The following is a 16073-nucleotide window of genomic DNA, read 5'->3' as shown; positions in this document are numbered from 1 at the left end:
ATGTACATTTCAGTAGGATCTACGATGGCAAAAAATTGAAAAGATGCTCATGAAGATTGAGTTTATTATGGCATAACTACGCAACCACTAATCTAATCAGAAGGCAGAATACAATGTTGTATGTACACACTGTGAAAATAAGCATAGGCATGGATGGAATGGAACATGAAAAGATAGCTGTGGTGGGATCATGGGGGGATTTTTTTTTTAAGTGACAAAATGATTTGAAAGTTCAACCTAAAAAATAAATATGTGGGACTAACGAGAAAAATTCTAAAACTTAAGAGTGATAAGAGAGATTAGTTCGTATCAGCACCACCAAGTATTATAACATACATATTATAAACCTGTAGTAATTAAAATAGTATGGAATTGGGCAGGAACTTACAGGCAGATAGAATATATAGAATTCATGATTTCAGTTTTTAGGGATTTATTATATAGGCAAGGTGGTATTTTAAATTAGCATAGAAGGGATGGATTGGTGTCAGGCAGCTTGCTAGTAATTAAAACAATAACAAAATTAAAGCACCAAAACAAAGTCCAAATGGACTAAAATTTAAGTCTTAAAAATTTTGACATCATAAAAGTACTAGGAGAAAGCATTGTTGGATGTATTTATAGTCTTAGCATGGTAAAAACTCTTCTAAAGGGCTTCCCTGGTGGCTCAGTGGTTAAGAACCTGCCTGCCAATGCAGGGGACACAGGTTCAAGCCCTGGTCCGGGAAGATCCCACATGCCATGGAGCAACTAAGCCCGTGCGCCACAACTACTGAGCTCATGTGCTGCAACTACTGAAGCCCACGCACCTAGAGCCCGTGCTCTGCAACAAGAGAAACCACCGCAATGAGAAGCCAGCGCACTGCAACGAAGAGTAGCCCCCACTTGCCGCAGCTAGAGGAAGCCCACGTGCAGCAACGAAGGCCCAACGCAGCCAAAAATAAATAAATAAATAAATAAAAACCCTTCTAAATATGTCATGCAATCCAGAAGCCAGAAAGGAAAAGATTAATGCTTTCGACTCTATAAAATTTTAAACTTTCTGTGTGGCCTGCAAAATTCAAGCAAACTAAACCAAAAAAACTACCAGCAGCTAAGTCTAAAGACAAATAAACTTATGGAAGTCTTTATTTAATGATCAATTAGAAAAATTTTAAACCCAATAGCAGAGTATATGAACAAGAAAATCAGAAGAAATACAAGTGGCCAATATAAACAGTGAAAGATGGCCATCTTACTAATTTCAAAGTGCAAATTAAAATAATAAGGATTTTTTTTTGCCTGTCTTATTAGCAAAGATTAAAAAAATTAAAAATAAGATTGTGTGGAAACAACTATATTAGCGTTAGTGGAAGTAAAAATTAGTACAATATTTTGGAGGGCAATTTGGAAATCATTTACTTAGCTATTCAACAGGTAGGAATTTATTCTATAGATATGCAAAGTGCACAAAAACATCATGTTCAAAGATGATGTTTGTAGTATTCTTTTACTAGCAAAAATTTTGGGGAAAAAACATGTCAATCAGTATATGAGTGGTTACATAAATTTCAGTACATCCACAAAATGGAATGCTGTGCAGCAGTTAAAAAGAAAGTGGTAGATCCATATATAGTGACATGGAAAGATGTGAAAGATACAGGTTAGGTGAAAAAAGTGTGTTGCAGAATAGTGCATATGGTCCTATTTAGTAAATAAAACTATAAGTTACCATATGTATAAAGAGAATTTAGAAAACTATACCCCACACTTAACAATAGTTAGCCGTGAGGAATCAGGTTGGAAATATGGTTCCCCACACTGTAGTGTGATGGCAGGGCAGGGCCATGGAAGTGGGCTGATGGGAAGCCCAGGGTTTGCCTTGGGTTTCTGCAGCCATGATTTCAGCCTTTGAATTGTAGGGAAATTGTAGCTAAGTTGCAGCTGTGTACCTTTTTTTAAAATAGATTTATTTAATTAATTAATTTGTTTAATTTTTGGCTCCGTCGGGTCTTCATTGCTGCGCGCGGGCTTCCTCTAGTTGCGGCAAGTAGGGGCTACTCTTCATTGCGGTGCGCCGGTTTCTCATTGCGGTGGCTTCTCTTGTTGTGGAGCACGGGCTCTAGGTGCATGGGCTTCAGTAGTTGTGGCTCGCAGGCTCTAGAGCACAGGCTCAGTAGTTGTGGTGCACAGGCTTAGTTGCTCCGCGGCATGTGGGATCTTCCCAGACCAGGGCTTGAACCCGTGTTCCCTGCGTTGGCAGGCGGATTCTTAACCACTGCGCCACCAGGGAAGCCCACCTTTTCTTAATGAATTATAAGAAGTAGACTATTGGTTCCTTTTAGGGTCTTTCTTTTGGAATATTGTTTATTGTTTCCCTTTTCTCTGATCCCTTCTTTTTTCCATAAGGTGACCATGGAGAAAGAGCTTCGGAGCACCATTCTTTTCAATGCATACAAAAAGGAAGTATTTACCACCAGCAATGGCTATAAATCCATGCAGAAAAGACTTCGGAGTAATTGGAAGATTCAGAGGTGACCGAGTGAATTGTTTTCCCTTCTAAGTGATAATAACAGCCTGCTTATAACACTGAAAAGTCTTTATTTTCTTATGTAAAATAGATTGTTTAGGTGGGAGGAATTCCATTTAAAGGTCGTTCAGAAAAAAATAAATGATTATTAAAACATATCTTTCAAAACTTGGCAATTAGCATATTACTAAGTGGTCCCCCCAAATCACAAATCAAGTAATTATTCCAGTTATACATATGCAAGTTTTTAAGAGGTTAGAGGCTTTCCCCATATTTTAACTTGGGTCAGTACTTTAGGGAAAGGAAAAATGAAAATATCTGTGTGTGTGTGTGTGTGTGTGTGTGTGTGGTTTTTCTTAATGGGTAAAGGATGTGTAATCATACAAGCTAATGGTAGAGCTGATTGATTAGTAGTTGGAGGGCCTCTTTATGCTCTAGTGTGGTTTAATTTGGACACCTTGGCTTATAGGTAGTGCTTGAGGACAGGCTAATGACTGGGGCAGACCTATTAGAGGGGATTCTCACTTTGGGAGAGAGGCTGGACCAGGTACCTCTAAATCCCTTCATTTCTGTGCCTCTGTAGCCTCTGATTCCATACAGTCTAGACGCTAAAATAGCTCATAAATTGGTTTAAATAATGGATCTAACACTTGCTTTTAAAATCATATTTCTAGCTTAAAAGATGAAATTACATCTGAGAAGCTAACTGGGGTGAAGCTGTGGATTACAGCAGGGCCAAGGGAAAAATTTACTGCAGCTGAGGTAAGAAATATCCATAAAGAAGAAATGTAGTGAGATAGTTAGGAGCATGGGCTCTGAAATCCCGGGCTTAAATCCCTCTTCACCACTTGACTGCCTTAAGGTGGTCACTTCATCTCTTTCTTCATCATAGAGTTGTTGTGATGATTAACTGAGTTAATGCATGATAAGTGCCAGACACATAGTGCAGGCTAACTCAATATTAACCATACTTCTTTGCCATGTTTTTGCTTTAAAAATAGGAAAATTCCATTTAAAATTAAGCTGTTTTTTATTCTGTTTCATGGACAAAGAATCGTTAAGTGTAAAACCCAAACAAAAATAACAAGTGTTGGGCTTCCCTGATGGCGCAGTGGCTGAGAGTCCGCCTGCCGATGCAGGGGACACGGGTTTGTGCCCCGGTCCGGGAAGATCCCACATGCTGCGGAGCGGCTCCGCAACAGAAGAGGCCACAACAGTGAGAGGCCCATGTACCGCAAAAATAATAATAAATAAATAACAAGTATTGGCAAAGATGTGGAGAAATGGGAACCCTTGTGCACTATTGGTGGAAAGGTAAAATGGTGCAGCCACTATGGAAAACAGTATGGCGGTTCCTGAAAAAATTAATAATAGAATTATATAATCCAGCAATCCCACTTCTGGATATATATATTCAAAAGAATGGAAAGCAGCGTCTCAAAGAGGTGTTTGTACACCCATGTTCATCACAGCATTATTCACAGTAGCCAAAAGGTAGAAGCAATGCAGGTGTCCACCAACAGATGATAAATAAAATGGGATCAATACATCAATGAATTATTACTCAGTCTTAAGAAAGAAGGCAGTTCCGGTACTTGCCGCGACATGCATGAATCTTGAGGACATTATGCTAAGTGAAATAAGCCAGTTACAAAAGGGCAAACGCTGTATGGTACCATTCATATGGTGTATCTAGATTAATCAAATTCATAGAAAGTTAAAGTGGTGGTTGCCAGGACCTAGAGGGAGGAGGGAGACGGAGTTATTTTGTAATGGGTATGAAGGTTTTGTTTTGCAAGGTGAAGAGTTCTGTAGATTGTTTGTACAACATTGTGAATGTACTGAACTTCACTGAACTGTACACTTAAAAGTAGTTAAGAGGGTAGATTGTATATTATGTATATTTTACCACAGTTAAAAAAGCAAAAAACCCAGAACATAGCAAGAGTCTTTCTCACAGAGACTTGGAAGTGCTTGGTGTTCAGGGAGGGTTGTGAGGAGGAGGGAGGGAGTAGAGGCAGGGCGGGGCTGGTGTGGTCCTTAGACTTAGGTGTCCAAGGTCTCCTTCTCTTACTTTGGGTGAGGCCACGGGGAGGGGTCCACAGGGGAGCATTCCTGTTGTCCTTTTTTTTTAGATATTGGGGGTAGGAGCTTATTAATTAATTAATTTATTTTTGCTGCGTTGGGTCTTCGTTTCTGTGCGAGGGCTTTCTCTAGTTGTGGCAAGTGGGGGCCACTCTTCATCGCGGTCCGCGGGCCCCTCACTATCGCAGCTTCTCTTGTTGCAGAGCACAGGCTCCAGACGCCCAGGCTCAGTAGTTGCGGCTCACAGGCCTAGTTGCTCCGCGGCATGCGGGATCTTCCCAGACCAGGGCTCGAACCCGTGTCCCCTGCATTAGCAGGCAGATTCTCAACCACTGTGCCACCAGGAAAGCCCCTGTTGTCCTTTTTTTTCTCAACCTGACTGCAAGGCCACCCTCTCATCTGGGAGGGGCATGGAGGGAGACATAACTATTTAATCAGGTTAATTGAGAGGAGGAGCAGGGATTATCACCGGGAATGTGGAGGTGACCAGCCACTCCTACCCCATGAGACCCCTCGGAAAGTACACACAGCGGGCAGTGGCCTGCAAAGGAATGCTGTTGGGCTTTGGTCCCACACTCTGATAGTTTCTCTTCCACCTCCCTTCTCCAGCTAGGGAGGAAAGAGAGGTGTCCCCGTCTGGGCCAAGGAGCAAGCAGCCTCAGGAAAGCCGGGGCATCCAGAGAGGGCCAGAGACCCATGCCTGGGCCTTCTTCCAAGAGGAGATGAGCGCCAGGCCAAACCTTTTTTCAGGCTTTCAGGGATGGGCAGCAGTGGCTTCCAAAAGACAAGGGTCCCTGGAGCGGCAGATTTTGTTCTTTGGAACTTTAGCCTAATGTTCTGTCACCAGACCAGACCAGCCCCTGGCACCATGTTTTCTCTTTAGAGTTGGAGTGAGGCGGGAAGGAAAGGGAGAAAAGCGTTTAGCTTCTGCCTAAGAACCAACATCCTCTTGTGTTTTTATGCTTCCACTGGGCTGATTGTAGTGGTCAGCAGAGGTCTTCATCCAGGGCAGAGATCACCGCTTTCCTGGTCATCGTTGCTGGTCCCTGAGGACTCGTAAAGGTTCAGTTCACACCTCAAGGGCTATGTGATCCCTCTTTGATGGTGTCCTCCAGAAACTTCTGTGACAGAACAGACATCATATGTCTGACATTAGATGCAAGAATCAAGCTAGAGGCGAGGCTGAATTCAGAGTCTTCCCCTGTTTCCCACCTCACCTCCACTGGCTCATCACACTCGCTTAGTGGTGGTATTCAGTTATCTCCAGCAGCCCACGCCATGCTTCCCAACCCCGTCAGATCAAGGGCCACCTTATTACAAATGCCCCTTTATCATACTGAATTGAAAAGCGTAGATAATATAACTCATCACCATTTAAAAAAAAAGTTGATGCTCTAACTATATTAAAGGGAGATGATTTATTAAAAAAATACGAATTTCAAATTGTAAATGTATGGGCATATATACTCTAGAAGAATATGTATGTTTTAGTATGTTAATCCTTGAACTTACATGCAGTTAGAACACTTCTTTACATTTGCCATTTTGAAACAAAGGCTAAATGTAAATCTGAGTATACAGAATCACCGTGAATGGGACAGCCTGTTGTATGGAGTCCAGAATCAGTGAAGTTTTGTCTCATTTGGGAGCAAGCCGTCTTGGCGATGTTAACTGTTGCACTGTATTTTCTATATTTAGGGGATTGGGGGAGAGAAGCAAATCCAGGTTGTGTGCAAGAGGAAGAGGGCCGTGCTGTAGCAGAGCTGCTTTGGGACAGTGGTTTCCCAAGTGGGATGCGTGTGATGAACCACTGGGGTGCCAGAAGGAAATTATTCATATCTTTATCATCCTTAAAAATGTCCTTTTGGGGAGTTTTTGTTTTGTTTTTGGCCACGCTGCGCGGCTTGCAAGATCTTAGTTCCCCAACCAGGGATTAAACCCGGGCCCTCGGCAGTGAAAGCGCAGAGTCCTAACCACTGGACTGCCAGGGAATTCCCTGGGGAGAGTATTTTGTAATGATATAAATATACATACTTTCTATACATATTGGAGCGCACATTCAAATTTTTTCCTGATGGGGTGCTTGAAGAAAGTTGAGAGACTGTTGGTCTAGACCGCCCACCCCAGGTGTTCTTAGGCTAGGTCAACAAAATCAGCCCAGATTTTCTTCTCTCCCCAGCTCTGTGAAAGCAAGAGAGCTTTCCAAGAGATAGGTAGACAGCATGCCTTTCTTATGTGGTTTGATCAGTCAGTGACTTGAACAGAATTTGTCCCTGAGAGATGGTATGAAATGCCTTTATCCTGATATCCTTGGCTGGCAGTGAGGAAAAGGTATGATCTCTATCAGTAGTTTTCAAACAGGAATGGCTTTGCTCACTCCACACCCCGTCCCCCAACCCCAGGGGACATTTGGCAACATCTGGAGACATTTTTGATTGTCCGGAGAGGGTAGGTACAACTAGCATCTAGTGGGTAAAGACCAGGGATGCTGCTGATTGGTGGAGACCTGTGAGCTTCCTTTAGCTAATAGTTTTCCACTTTTAGTTTGCTGTCCAGATAGTCAACTTGGAAAATGTCATTTCAGTTTGAGTATTTTGGAGCTTTATACTAAAGACAAGTGTGGAAATCCTACACAGAGAGTAAATTTTATATTATCTTGATATAGATTTACATTTAAGTGCCTTTATAGATTTGAAGTTGTTTCTTTTTCATCTAGTTAAGGCCTTTTTTTTTTTTGGCTGTGTTGGGTCTTCGTTGCTGCGTGCAAGCTTTCTCTAGTTGCAGCAGGCGGGGGCTGCTCTTCATTGCGGTGCACAGGCTTCTCATTGCGGTGGCTTCTCTTGTTGCAGAGCACGGGCTCTAGGGCACATGGGCTTCAGTAGTTGTGGCGTGCGGGCTCAGTAGTTGTGGCGCATGGGCTTAGTTGCTCCATGGCATGTGGGATCTTCTCGGACCAGGGCTCGAACCCGTGTCCCCTGCATTGGCAGGCGGATTCTTAACCACTCTGCCACCAGGGAAGTCCCTAGTTAAGGTCTTATTCATAGTAGTTTGGATAAAAGTCTTCAAGGTATATTCATAGATTGTTTCTTTTTCTTTGTGTAGTTTGAAGTCCTGAAGAAGTACCTTGATGGCGGTGGAGATATCCTTGTAATGCTAGGAGAGGGTGGGGAATCCAGATTTGACACCAACATTAACTTTCTCCTAGAAGAATATGGAATCATGGTTAATAACGGTAATTATTATTGTTGTTTTAATAGAGGCAGTAATTTCCTGTTTATTATTTATATCATAGTCCTCTGGGCCTAACAGTACAATGGAAAAAGCCCTGGGCTGTGAGGGTGCATGGTCCAGGATTCTGGCCTCACCGGCAGTCTGAATTTTCTAGTGCTAGGCTTCTTCCATTTATAAAATGAGAGAGATTGGAATATAGTTCCAGGATTCCTTTCAGGTCAAAATTTGTATGTGTCTATAATATCAAACTTACTTCTAATCTAAGAAACGCCTTCCTCTCTTTTTCCCTTAAAGATGCTGTGGTTAGAAATGTATATTATAAGTATTTCCATCCTAAAGAAGCTCTAGTTTCCAATGGAGTCTTGAATAGGTAAGCATATTGAAAACAGAAATGACTTTGCCAATGACTCTCCCCTTTCCTACATGACTCTTCCCTTCTCCCTCTCACACATTCTTTTCTCTGGCCCTTTTTCCTTTCTTGCCTTTTCTAAAAATTTTATTATATCATAGTTTATTTTATTATATTACTTCTCATCCATCAAATTGCATTCCTCCCATCTTTTGAAACCTTACTCCACATCACCTTTTTGACGATCAGAATATATTCAGTTGCAAGTAAAGAAAACCCTATTTGGATGGGATTAAACAATACAGAGACTTTATTGATTCATGTCATTGAAAAGTCGAGAACTAGGGCAGGCTTTGGGTATGGATTGACTATAATATTCATAAGGTCATCAGGGCTCCAGTTCCATTTCTCTGCAGTTCTCTTGGCTCTGCTCTCCTGTTGTGGGGGAGCTGACTAGTTTTAACAGTTCCCAAATTTGTATCCTCATGCCACACCATTTAGGGCAAGAGCATATGCCTTGGTCCCAGCATTCCCAGCAATAGTAGACCTGGGGTTTGCTGTGACAGAAGGCATAGAATGCCCTGGTGGCACAGTTATGTCATATTTTCCACCCCTGGAACCTAGGATGAAGTCAGTTTTTTCTCATCCATTGGATCCTAAAACATAAATTAAGAGCTTTGAGAAAGTGAGAAATGAATGCATGAGGGGGCAACAACAGGGGCCTTCTGGGAGCTTTTCCCTATATTCCAAATGATTCATTCCACACTTGAACTTGCCAGGTACTCTGCTCGGTCTGAAGATAGAGAGTCTAGGACACAGGACTAGAATGCGGGTCTAGTACATATATGGACCTTTCCCTCAGGACTCAAGAAAGAGGAACTGATTCTTATATTTTCATGTTCACTTTTGCAGGCTTCCCAATAGAGCTGTAGGTGTGTAGGAGTACCTTTATTTGATTTTTAAGAATGGTATTTTGAACAAGTCTGCACAATACTTGTATCTAATTCATAGTTACTATTAATGAATGGATTGTGAAATTCCTAAAATTTTTTGTTTACTAGATTTTAATTTTTTTCTTCAAGGGAAATTAGCCGAGCTGCAGGGAAGGCAGTGCCTGGAATCATTGAAGAGGAGAGCAGTGGAAACAATGCCCAGTGAGTGTTTTCTGAGGCCACCTGAAGAGGATGTATTTGCCATTTGAAGAGTTTTCTTTTTCAAAGCGAAGCATTTTCATTTCTGATTACAAAAGTAATTCTCACCAAAAACCAGATTGATCAGTTCAAAAGGAAGAAAATAGAAGTCCTCCGGCGTAAATCCATGCCCCTCTCCCCAAAGATAATCCTTCTTAACAGTATTTAGATTTTTTTCGGGAATTCTCTGGCGGTCCAGCGGTTAGGATTCCGTGCTTCCACTGCAGGGGGCATGGGTTCAGTCCCTGGTCAGGGAACTAAGATCCTGCATGCCGCACTGTGTGGCGAAAAAAAAAAAAAAAAAGGTATTCAGATTTTTAAATTTTTTTTCATATATAAAAATAGAGTTAGGTACTTTATCCTTTTTATGACTGGATTAAACTGGATGTATCCTAATCTACTCAATCTCCTATTATTGAACATTTAGGTAGTTTATAATATTTTGGTTTAATAATACCACCTAACATTCATTGAGCACTTACTGTGTCACAGGCATGTATTATTACCTCATTTAATCCTCACAACAACCTATAAGGTTGTTGACAAGATAACAGTTTAATTGCCCAAGCTCACTTGACTAGTAAGTGTCAGAACTGAGTTTCAAACCTAGGCAGTCTGCTCTAGGGCCTGTACTCTTAACTTCTTTTCCTTACTGTTATTATAAACAGTTTTATATTATCATAAATAACAAAGCACAAAGTAAATGTCTTTGTATGTACAATTTGTGCACTTAATGCTAATATCTTAGTAGGCCAGATTCTTAGCATTGCCAAATGCGATGCATTGCCAAGTCACCCTCCAGGCTTTTGTAACATTTACAGTCCCTGTGAACAGGCCCCTTTTCCCTCTCTTGCCAGCATGGAATATTCTGTTGAAAATGATACCACTTTATTTTAACTTGCAATTCTTTTTTCTTTTCTTTAATAAGTTTATTTATTTTTATTTATTTTATTTTTGGCTGCGTTGGGTCTTCGTTGCTGTTCGTGGGCTTTCTCTAGTTGCGGAGAGCGGGGGCTACTCTCCGTTGCGGTGCGCGGGCTTCTCATTGCGGTGGCTTCTCTTGTTGGGAGCACAGCCTCTAGGCACGTGGGCTCTAGAGCGCAGGCTCAGTAGTTGTGGTGAACGGGATTAGTTGCTCCGCGGTATGTGGGATCTTCCTGGGCCAGGGCTCGAACCCATGTCCCCTGCGTTGGCAGGCGGATTCTTAACCACTGCGCCACCAGGGAAGCCCCAATTCTTTGATTATTATGAATGGGATGGCTTTTAAAGTCTACTGGCTGATTGTATTTATTCTGTGAATTTCCTGCTCACTGCTTTTTTGCCTGTTTTTCTATTAATAGTTTGTCTTTTCTTATTCAATTATAAGACCTCCATGTGTTGCAAATGTTTTTCCCAGTTTACCTTTTTACTTTGGGGTATTTTGCCCCATAGAAGTTGAATGTTTTTATATAATTAAAGCATATTACAAAGCTCTAGTAGTTAGAAAAATGTGATACTAATACAGAAATAGTGAAAAATAAATTAAAAAATTAGAATCAGATCCAAAATATGTGGAAGGTAGGGGTTATTAGTTTATAGTTAAAGTGACATTTCAAATTATTGGGGAATGAATGGTATAATTTTTTTTTTTTTTTTTTTTTTGCGGTACGCGGGCCTCTCACTGTGTGGCCTCTCCCGTTGCGGAGCACAGGCTCCAGACGCGCAGGCTCAGTGGCCATGGCTCATGGGCCCAGCCGCTCCGCGGCATGTGGGATCTTCCCGGACCGGGGCACGAACCCATGTCCCCTGCATTGGCAGGCGGACTCTCAACCACTGCGCCACCAGGGAAGCCCTGGTATAATTTTGGCTAATCATTTGGAAAAACATTTCCATTTTCATGCCACGCCCCAAAATATATTTCAGATGGATTAAATCTTTAAATATTAAAAATGAAACCATAAAAAGCACTAAAAGAAACTATAGGTGAATGTTTTGTAATCTTAGAGTACAAAAGACCTTTCTTAGTATGAAACCAAGGTAAAGTCATAAAGAGGAAAATGTATAGCAACATATATCATAAGTTGACATTTTTGACATTCAAGAATCACAATCTGATTCTTGGTGAATAAGTGAAAGAACTGTGGACTTGGAGTTAGAAGGATTTAGAAGTTCCTGACTTCATGCCTTACTTGCAGCGTGACCCAGGGCAAAGTAACTCTTAGCTTCAGTTGCCATATCTGTGTAATGGGGACAGTATTAATCTTACAAAGTTCTTGGGAAACTCCAGTGTGGCAGTACGTGTGGAAGTGCTCTGTAAGATAGAGGGCATTGTACCTTACCTGTGATGTGACCATCATTACTTCTCAGTAGTTGTCGTGAAGGGCAGATGGCAGGTTGTTAATTTCCTGGGTCATCCCGGAAGCAGCACAGTGTCTTGGGAGGCTTTGAGGTGGGATAAGCAGTCCTGCTTTGTGCTTTGAAATATCTTGACCTAATGGAGTCTCAAGCTCTCATTTAGCCCCATTTTTTATCATGTCCCTTTTTCCTTCTCCTACTCAGCCGTAGCCGCACTGACTTTGTTCTGATTCCTTAAGTATGCCAAGCTCTGTCTCACCTTAGGGCCTTCACATATCTGCTCCCTCTTCCAGGAGTATACTCTCCCAGCTAATCTTACTCATTCACACTTGGTTAGAAAAACTCCTGTATTTGTTTTGGGGGTGGGTGTTTAACCTTATGCTTAAAGTCTTATCAAAATGTCAGTCTGATTGATTTCTTAGTAATAATAAAAGAAATAGAGGAGTGTAAATAATAGCTTGACAATTTCTGTCATATAATCATTCTACCTTCCTCCTTAAGAATGATCTCCCTTGAGTGCGTTTGGGGAAGGTGTGGGGAAGAATGTGCCCTGACACCCACAGAACTGTTTCTCCCACTTACCTTTTCTTCCTCCTTGGCAACTGCTCATTTTTTTCTGTTCTTGTCCTGGAAATCATGGGCTGCACCCCCCTTACTGGGATACTACTGGGGTAGGGGCGGAAGGAGGAGAATGGGGAACATGGGGCAGGTACCACTTCTCAACCACGGTGAGACACAGAAGTCATAGCAGTAGGTGAGACTTTACTGAAGGGATGGGGAAAACTAACACTGGAAGGAAATAATTTAAAACTTAAGCTAAAAAGAATGGTCTAAGAGAAAGGAAAATTAAAATCTTCATAAGGAACTCTTCATGGGTATTCCCTCTGCCCATTCCCCCTCCCCTCCTGCCCCGGTTTCCAGTTGTATGCTTTGGTTTTAAGATTCTCGTTTCTTTCCTTTCTGAGGACACTTCCTTCAAACAAATACCTTTGCAGAGCTCCATTTTTCTTTCACTAAAACCCTAGCCCCTCCTGCAGGGGTTGACCTCCTCTAGGTCTGCACCCCACCCTTATCCCCTCCATCCCACACCCTTTCTAGGAGTACATTGCCCCAAGTACTGATTCACTCAAGACACTCGCAGTCTTTGCTAGGACAGTGGAGAGTAGAGGAGGGACTCCAAAGCAGGTCTGTGTAAAAGTGTCCAGTGTGGGATAAATATATGCCTCTATTGATATAAGCACTCAACAGGTAGCATACCCTTCTGATGACAGATACTCATTCTTAGAGATAACATCAGTCAAATTTATAAGGGAGAGGAAAGTATTTACATCTAAGACATTGTTACACAGAGCAGGCTCATGTATGGCTCTGGTTCAGTTCTTAGATGAGGCCCCCTCTTCTTCCTCTTCCTCCGTTGGGCTACTTTAGTTCTTCCAGTTACAGTCATTTACACGTACGATTGTAAATTGTTAATTTATACTCACATTTCTTAAAATGCTTTATTAAACCTGTAGCTAGAGTGATACTAATTTTAAGTTAACAAACCAAAGCTTATAGAGTATTTTGTTTGTTTGTGACTTGCTCAAGAAACACTGAGATTACCTTCAAAAAATTTTTATTCATTAGAAAAAAACCTTGAATATTTCTTTATTTCTTTCAGGGCTCTCACCTTTGTCTATCCTTTTGGTGCCACATTGAGTGTCATGAAACCAGCAGTGGCTGTTCTGTCCACAGGCTCTGTCTGTTTCCCACTTAACAGACCCATCCTGGCTTTCTATCACTCGAAGGTACAGCCTTTCTTAGATAAGGGTGGATGTGTAATTTTTATTACTGAAATAGGAAGAACTACTTTAGTTTCCATGGGGTTTCATATATTTTCTCTTTTTTTTTTGGCTGCGCCACTATGTGGGATCTTAGTTCCCTGACCAGGGATTGAACTCATGCCCCCTGCAGTGGAAGCTTGGAGTCCTAGCCACTGGACCACCAGGGAACTCCCATATTTTCTCATTGGTCTTCACAATAGTCCTGTGAAGTAGGATTTCAATGAACTACCTTTTACTTATGGGGAAACAGTGGATTGTCCAGTCATTGATGGAATCAAGACTATACCTAGCTCTTATTCTAGATCCAAAGCCTTTCCACTGTAGCATGAGGCCACTGTAGTATAACTGTCTCTGACTACCAGCTCTCACCCTCAGTATAAGAGAATCCATTCAGAGAAAGGTTGAGTTAGCAGCCTATACCACAGTGCGCAGAATTGTGCTGCTGGTATTTTAGTGTGTCCCAGGAAAACATACCAGAAGACTAGTTGTTCAATTCTCATCCTGGAAACCCCACAAAATGTGGGAACAGGTGGTCCCAGAGGACACAGCCGTCCTCATTATCACCCCACATATCCACTGCCTTTTAATTCATGTTTGCTGAATTCACCTTCATCTGTCTACCAAGACTTGGAATTCACCAGCTGACCTCTCAGTTTTTCTCCAGAGACTTGCATGTCTCTAGCTACACATGATTCTGTTTTTCTTTGTGGGACCTAAGTATTACTTTTCCCTCTTATATTTAAAAGCTCTGACGTCATTTTTATTAGGAAGTAAATAAATGTCTACACTGTGTTTGAAAGATGATATGTAGACAAAATTGGTATAGCTATTAATGGTAGTTAGTCTCTTCTAAACAGCAGGAAATACTGTTTTAAAATTAAACTGTTATTGGACTTCCCTGGTGGTCTAGTGATTAAGACTCTGTGCTTCCACACACAGAACTAAGAACACACAGAACTTAGTCCGGGAACTAAGATCCCGCATGCCCCACGGCACGGCCAAAAAAAACCAAATTAACATGTTGTTAAATGATTCAAGACATGGAAATAACTGTTTACATTAAATGTCTGTTTATAGGCACAAAAGTAATGAGACACCATCTTAAGGGGCCTCTGGTAGTATAATACTAGAACTGTTATAATTATTTGATTTTCTAACTGTGCACAGAGATTTTACCTGGCTTAAGCAGTGGATTTTTATGGAGCATCTGTTGGGTACAGAATTCTGTGCTAAGTGTGGTGATTCTTCTAGAATGCATGAGATTATCATGTGCTCATTGCCTAGCTATTTAAAGCCCATTTTCTCCTCCCGATAGGCTTTTGGTCCTGCCTTATAAACACAATCTTTCAGAGAGCTTGTTGCCTGTCACTCTTGTTGGTGAGATGAATCAGTGATCCCAGGGAGAGGCTCCATCGGGAACCCATAGCAGCGCCAGGCTAGCACCGGGGCGTTCTGCCTCCTTGCCCAGGGCCATTGCCTTCCTTGAGCTTATCATGGTCCTTTCTAGGTCTTTGGTTTACTGGGATAGACTCATTAACATTGAAGGAGCAAATTGGTCCTTGAGTAGACATACTCTTATTTAATTGGAACAAAGTATAGACAGATGCTGGGAAAGGAAGCTGAAGACAATGGTAGAATCAGTCAGGACAGAATAAAAGGATTAAAGGACGATGTATAATCTATTTGAAATAAATGAGGTAGGGAAAAGAAAGTACAGTTGACTCTTGAGCAGTGCAGGGGTTTGAGGTGCCAGCCCTCTGCACAGTGGAAAATCGTGTGTTACAGAGTCAGTCCTCTGTATATGCGGTTGTGCATCTGAGAATTCAACCAACCACGGATCGCATAGTACAGTACTCTTTACTATTGAAAAAAATGTGCTAGTAAGTGGGCCCATGCAGTTCAAACCCATGTTGTTCAAGGGTCAACTGTATACTAAGGAAAAGATAATATAAATCTGACTGTGAGTAGAGGTGTAGGTATTTACTCACCTACAGGGATTCAGATCGCAGCCCAGTTCATTCAGTCACGTCCCTGCTATTTCTATAGAATTCCACCCAATTCACTTCCCATTCTCAGTAACCTATCTGTTTGCAGTGGTTATGGTATAGTAATCGTATTATTTTTCCTCTGAAGCATGTGCTTTTAACGTGGGACAGGTCAGAGTTTGTTTTGCAAATTTTGTTTTATTTACAGAATTTGTGCATTTGTAGCTCAACAACTCTGCTTAGGTGTCATTCTTTCCCAGCGTGGTTGCAGTTGTGCCTGTTCTCTGTATGCGATGTTGCTAGAAAATCTGATTTCATTTTGTGTTTTTGATATTGCACTGTTTGTTTTCTCATTACAAAAATAATATATGCTCATTGTAGAAAGTTTTTTAAATGCAGAGATGCACTGCTCTGAGGCAGCCCAGGCTGACGTTCTGATCATTTTCTCCCACTTTTGCTTGTGCCTCATTTTTGTTTACTTGCCTCACAGGCTTTAAGCTCCAATAGCTGTACAATTGATGGTACACTTTTTTTTTAGCCTAATGTTATGACAGAAGCATTTTCCCA

At 41.5% G+C, this 16073-nt stretch overlaps 1 protein-coding gene across 3 annotated transcripts in view; it reads left to right on the top strand.

Moving 5' to 3' along the window:
* IFT52 (intraflagellar transport 52) overlaps positions 1-16073 on the top strand; it is a 32474-nt gene that overhangs the window by 497 nt on the left and 15904 nt on the right. Inside the window, exons 2-7 of one of the 3 annotated variants that reach the window (XM_027078269.1) lie at positions 2389-2513; positions 3184-3271; positions 7697-7826; positions 8120-8195; positions 9257-9328; positions 13359-13485. In XM_027078269.1, the coding sequence (XP_026934070.1) occupies positions 2389-2513; positions 3184-3271; positions 7697-7826; positions 8120-8195; positions 9257-9328; positions 13359-13485 (618 nt within the window). Of the gene's footprint in view, positions 1-2388; positions 2514-3183; positions 3272-7696; positions 7827-8119; positions 8196-9256; positions 9329-13358; positions 13486-16073 lie in introns of those variants that run through there. The other 2 variants (XM_027078270.1, XM_027078271.1) reach the window with 2 other exon arrangements.

Source organism: Aethalodelphis obliquidens, unplaced genomic scaffold, assembly GCF_003676395.1.
Source record: "Aethalodelphis obliquidens isolate GAN/ISIS:26980383/991018 unplaced genomic scaffold, ASM367639v1 scaffold42, whole genome shotgun sequence".
In the NCBI taxonomy this organism is placed as follows: domain Eukaryota; kingdom Metazoa; phylum Chordata; class Mammalia; order Artiodactyla; family Delphinidae; genus Aethalodelphis; species Aethalodelphis obliquidens.
This window is presented reverse-complemented; position numbering and strand designations above follow the sequence as displayed.